A 6000-nucleotide genomic window follows, 5' to 3' on the forward strand; every position below is an offset into this window, starting at 1 on the left:
AATAAGTTACAGCTATGCCACTGTCTTTAAACGTGATTAAAACCTTTTCGCTAGTTGGCGTCGTCCAAAATGTGACATCGAAATGATAAATTTATTTGTGTCTTCTATAGGATGCTGATCGCGCTCTGCAACGTGCTTTGACCTCCCTTCGTCGTCGCCCACATCTCTATGCCAGCATCGGAACTGCTATTGAAGATTATGTTCAGGTAACGATTCTTACTCATTATCATTGAAAGCCAACTGGTTGACATAGCCGTGTGCTAATAAGCGCCGTGTCGTGCATTGATAAGAATACAGATTTCACCACCCCTTCTCCGCAGTTATCTTAAGAGTAGACTAGAGAAGATATTGGAGAACGGAGAGCAGCGTCCTCTGTGTACCATCTATATCTTTTACTTACCAACCCGTCAGCCCAGCGTGGTGATTATAGGCAAATCCTTCCGTTTGGATAGTCCAACAGTAAATGTTATAGACTATTGATAATTATTGAAAATTGACGCCATTGCACTCGATCCTCAGACATTTTTGTTTTGACATTGCTGAAATTTTAATTTTGTTTTTCCAGTCAATGCAATCCAAAGACGATATGGCCGTTTCACTAATGTCGATGACTCCGGAAGCCGAGGAACTCCTGCTGGACCGTATTGAAGCTGAAGTACAAAGGGAACAAGCCGCTCGGGAGCAGCTCAGCGCTAAGAGGGATCAACGTACGAGACAGCGTCAGGACATCCAAAACGAACGCGCTAGGGTAAAGCTACAGTTTCCTTAAAGGCGTTCAATAAATGTTGCTTACAAAATGCCTTTTGGATCTCGTTGCTTAACTGAGCTATATAAAAACGTTTGATATGAGAAATGTGCAATCATTGATCACTGAAGTGAGGAAGCAGATTATTCAGTAGCTTACATATAAAGATCATAATTATAAAATGAAAAAACGCTTTCTTATTTACCTGGTTATTCGGGAGAATCATTAAGCACTAAGATAAGGATGTAAATTATTCAGTAGCTGAAGAATATAAAGATCATCATGTATAGCATGCATAAAGATATATAGCATGCATAAAGATATATAGCATGCATTAAATTATATCAACAAAGTTTTGCATCAAATGAATATTAATCACAATATCAAAAGGTCTATCTATATTATACTATGAAAATTCAAAAGAGTTAACAAAGTTATTCTTTCAGACATCAAACGGAGTTAAGGAGAGCGAGGAAACCGATGATGAAGCTAGCGAAGTGAACGAGACAGAAGATACGACCACAGTATCAACGACACAGACATCCCCAGCACCATCAGCTTCACCCTCCCCTTCGGCTGCCGTATCCGTGCATGACATCACCACGCGTTCTGCCTTCACTCAGGAAACAACAACCACGGTGAGTTCTACGCTGAAATCATGCTAGAATAAAATAGGATTAAAGAAAGCGGATAGACTTGTACGCTTGTTTGACATTGTACGATTTTAGAATCAAATATGATTAAAGAGAGCAAAGAGTGGCGAAATAACGCGAATGGCGTAGTATGATTTTAGAAGGCAATGTTTACTGGCGATCCTTATAACAACGGTTTTAAATCTTGTACCGATAAAGAATTGAACGCTTCTTTTATATATACTAGAAAGGATATACTGTACTATATTTGGTCCTCGATAATATTACAAGCAAGATTATTAATTTATTCTTATATCTGAAAGGAAGTTATCTAAACATCTTATTTCTACGCAGGAAATCATTACTAGCACGATGACCGAGGCACCAGAGAGCGAAACTGAAACTAGTGAGATCGGTGAAACTTCAAGCCGACGTTCAACTATCGAGGTAATATATTTTACATCAACATAAATTAAAATTCGATAAATATCAGAGCTTCGATTTATATATAATTATTTTAAGGAATCAGTAAAAGAGGTAACATAGAAATAACTGCAATCCCTCTGGATCATTTCTATTCACCTCTAGCTTGTTGAGTCTGATGTTATTTTGTTAATAGATATTTATACTTTCAATAGTTTTAGCATAACACTTACTTAAAATATAACTAAAGCATACAAGTTATACTTGGCTGGAAATCTAGCAGTCATAAGAGCTGCATTTATACAGCCTTAAATAACTAATCTAGAACTTAATTTACGCAGTCGATAATTTTTATTGAACGGCTCTATTAGAAGATAATTGCGTCTACTCCTTTAAAAGAATGCTACATTTATGGATCACCGGGGTATCTCGCTTACAGGTATTCTTATGTGTTTGAATTATATTTCCAGACGGAGGGCGAGGGTCTGCGTGCTGCTCTGGAACAAGCGGAGGAACGGGCTCCACCACCACCTGCGCACGCTCTTAAAAATGAACTGCAACACACCCAGCCCGTAAGTATAGTGAATTCTAACAGTCAATTGTTCCCAATACGCCGCTTCCCACGAAGCCGCTCTCCGTTTCGACATTATTGCCACATTTAGTCTTTGCAGCCGTCAGCACATTTTCGTGTAAATAAGACATGATTTAATCTGATTATATGTCTTGCTACTGTCTTACATCTACGTCTTTTCGGTCTAGGGATACACAGTGCGTGGCCCCAGCCCCAGCAGCAACAACTCCGGCGCCCTGTACCCCGCACTGTGCGTCGGTGGTGCCGCACTGGCTGCCGCCGCGGCTGTCGCGCTTGCAGTCGCCCGTCGCCGCGACCGCGCGCCTTCTGCACAAGGCTTCGTGCAGGTAAAAAAATCATCACTGCTAAGAAGCCATGAAGATATTAAAAAATATGATATAGTTTTAATAAATTCAATGTGTATTGATTAAACTGTGAAGGAACTTGGATTTTCTCAAACATTGGAAATTTGAGTATTATTTTTTGAAGTTAAATCGGAATTGCTGTCCTGGTAACTACATATATAAAATATAAAACCAATAAAAAAGCATGTTTATTTCTCCATAGAAACCTCAAACATTCTAAGAGTTTTCCTATGACAACCCTATTGAAGATAAATGATCGACACGTGCATAGTACCTACGCTACGCGACGCGTACCTAATAAAGTGACAGGAGTTTTACTTTTGAATTTGATGTTAGGGCTTTTGATTTCTTTCATGAAAAACTATGGCAATGGTTAACTCAAAAACTATTAGCGTTTCGGTTTCACAGATAAGTCACAGAGACAATAAATAATAAACCTCTATAAAGTAATAAAAAAAAACTTAAAAACCAGGACCTTTTAGATAACATAAAAATACTCAGTCATTTATAAGTTATATTTTCATCTGTTCCAGGTCGAGCAGTCGGGAGCCGTTGCCCCAACTCCCGAGGAGCGACACGTAGCTAACATGCAGATCAACGGCTACGAAAACCCAACTTACAAATACTTCGAAGTCAAGGAGTAAATTGCTCGCCCTCTCTCATCAATCACCAGGCTTTCCTTCCTCCTATTCTTCTTCTCTCTTCGGGAAATGTAGACAACGGCAAGTGGCCAAGGATTTAATTCCTCAGCTCATTTTGTTCGTAAACCCTGAGGTTCTTTTGGGCAACATTTTTACAACAGAAATATTGTAAACATCAATTAGAATCATCAACAGATTATTAAGTACTGTCAGATACAACGCCATCTAGCGCTTAATTCGAAGTTAGATTTTGATAATGGTGCTTTACCTAAAACTCAAAAGAAGGTTCAGGGGTGGAATGAAACTTTTCCTATCTATTATTTGTGGTGTGTGCTAGAACCCCGTAGTTTAGGTCTTGCGACCTGTCCTTATATCTATGTCCTCAAATAATTAATTCTTTATGGAATGAATGCGTGTGATGATATGTTCAAACGGATGGCAAGGCAGGCCTGGTGGTAAAATACATCCATTTTAATAATAAAGCTTGTGTGATTAGTCAACATAATTTCTTGCGATCTCTCGCAGTCAGTCAAAATATATACTTGATATTAGAATTTATATTGTTTTGTATATTTAATTTTTTATGTTTGCACCAAAATATTTATTTTAATTTAAGATTAGATCTAAGTTTCGTCTAGTGTCATGTAATTCGTAAGTGTCACCTTGTAGTCGAGTTATTTAAATTAAGTTTTCGAGACCGCATTTCGAGTGGCAATATGCAGTGATAATTTAACACGCTATATTTCTGTTTATTAAAAGAAAGACTTCCCTGATGATAATTTGACATTTGAACAACTTTAGCAACTTAACTCTTCTATATTTCTTTCATAATTAAGAATCTTGGGTTTGTACTGTCTGTCGCCACTCGGAACAACGGAACAAACGTCCATGGTACGCTGTGTATATAGACTCCGCGTACGAATTTGAACCTAAATTACTTACACTTAAAGCCCGCTTTCATTTTCTAACGTAGGTAGATCATAACGTGAATTTTATGTAATAAAATGCGAAAATATATTTTAATAATTATGTGTACTTAGCAAAGGGACGGGCGGCAAAGCCGGCGCGGGTGAACGCTCTTAGCCTTCGTAGACATCTTCTAGTCATTGAGAAACCTTTTCTTAGTCTGGGACGATTTACCTCGGACGTGTTCTGTCTCTTTCCTTCTTAAACCTTCTTCGTTTACCCGCGGGACAATACTCATAGTTCCCATTAAGAGAGGACTGTGTACTCAAAGTGTGCGAGAGAGACGTGCAATCCAATATTGTGTGTTGTGAAGTTCAGAAAAAAGAGCTTCGTATATAATCTAGTCAAAAATGGGTGCATCACAGAATCGGTTTATTTAACGGTTGTTTGCGCACATTGGGTACTCGGTAACGCCGAAGCAGTAAGCTTAGTGAGTGTATGTACGATTATTATATAAGTAGATGTACAAAAGTAATACATTATATAGATGTTTTAGCGTCAGATACATAGATATAAAGCAAAATATTATTATATATCGCATTCGTCCGTTTAATGTAAGGGCTTGCGCTCATGTCTATTCCCAGGTACCACACTAATTAATGTTACGCCGTAGTTAAGATGTAATTCTGCCTCAGTATTATATACATTTAAGCTTATTTGTTACATAAGCTAATTTATATACACTTAATTCTATTTGTTTATGGGCGTTGTGACGTTGCTACATTAAGAAACTCATATCAGATGCGTCACGGCGCTATGGGCCCTTTTGTCACTACGATGAGTTATTGCCTATTTTCGCGTAGTCCGAGAACAGAACAATAGATGGCGTTGCTAGCGAGTCGTAATGAAGAAGGAATCGTGGCGCCCGCCCGTAGCTTGTACGGCATCTACGTAAGTTTACTCACTGTATAACGTAAGTTTAATCCTGCATCAAGTAACCGCTGTATTTTTACTAATAACTAAGTAACGAGCCGACCACTTATTTTTTTAACAAAACTTTTGCTCAAAATCTGCTGTTTCTCGTCGGTATTGAGGATAATTCTAATCGATGTTCATATATAATTATTCGATGTCAACATTATTCGATGTTAGTAGTAAAACCCTGGTTTGTGTAACTTCAGATCACTGTTTCACGTATTTTGAAGATATAATAATAAATGGTTTGAAATTTTTTGTGTTTCCTGTGCTACATTTTATTGTGAGTTCGAAGTTCAAATTGAATCAATAAATAGGAATTAAAATATTGGTGTTGTTACTGGCATATTGCCGCATCCTTATCCATGCTTCCATACTATCCATATTAATTTTATATGTATATTCGAAAGTAGCTCTGTTTGTCTTTTTGTTAAAGTGGACTGATTGATGGATCATCGTCTATAAACAGAGCAAAACTTTGTCAGGCATGCAAGGAATACGTCTTACAAATTACTGCCCTGTGACCATCACCTCAGGCGTAGGTTTTAAGCCTCATGTGCCTGCAATTACACCGACCACCACTGTGACAATGCAATGCTGCAGCAGAAGAATAACCATGGCGACCGTACTTCCTCGGACGAGCTCTTTCACAAAGATTAAATTTTACAAGGAGTAAACAATCTCTCTGGAGAAAGTTATTGCCTAGTGAAGAAGAAGAAACACTTTATTGCAAGTATAACAT

The 6000-nt window shown here is 38.0% G+C and overlaps 1 protein-coding gene across 3 annotated transcripts in view; it reads left to right on the plus strand.

Moving 5' to 3' along the window:
* Window positions 1-5586, plus strand: part of LOC120631338 (amyloid-beta-like protein) — a 201435-nt gene extending 195849 nt beyond the window's left edge. For all 3 annotated transcript variants that reach the window (XM_039900831.1, XM_039900833.1, XM_039900832.1), the window contains exons 11-17: window positions 111-206; window positions 566-748; window positions 1192-1383; window positions 1732-1824; window positions 2271-2372; window positions 2560-2718; window positions 3270-5586. In XM_039900831.1, coding sequence (XP_039756765.1) covers window positions 111-206; window positions 566-748; window positions 1192-1383; window positions 1732-1824; window positions 2271-2372; window positions 2560-2718; window positions 3270-3380 — 936 coding nt within the window. In that variant the 3' untranslated portion in view covers window positions 3381-5586. The remainder of the gene's footprint in view (window positions 1-110; window positions 207-565; window positions 749-1191; window positions 1384-1731; window positions 1825-2270; window positions 2373-2559; window positions 2719-3269) is intronic.
* Window positions 5587-6000: the final 414 nt, after the last annotated feature.

The sequence above is a fragment of the Pararge aegeria genome, chromosome 18 (assembly GCF_905163445.1).
Source record: "Pararge aegeria chromosome 18, ilParAegt1.1, whole genome shotgun sequence".
NCBI classification, from domain to species: domain Eukaryota; kingdom Metazoa; phylum Arthropoda; class Insecta; order Lepidoptera; family Nymphalidae; genus Pararge; species Pararge aegeria.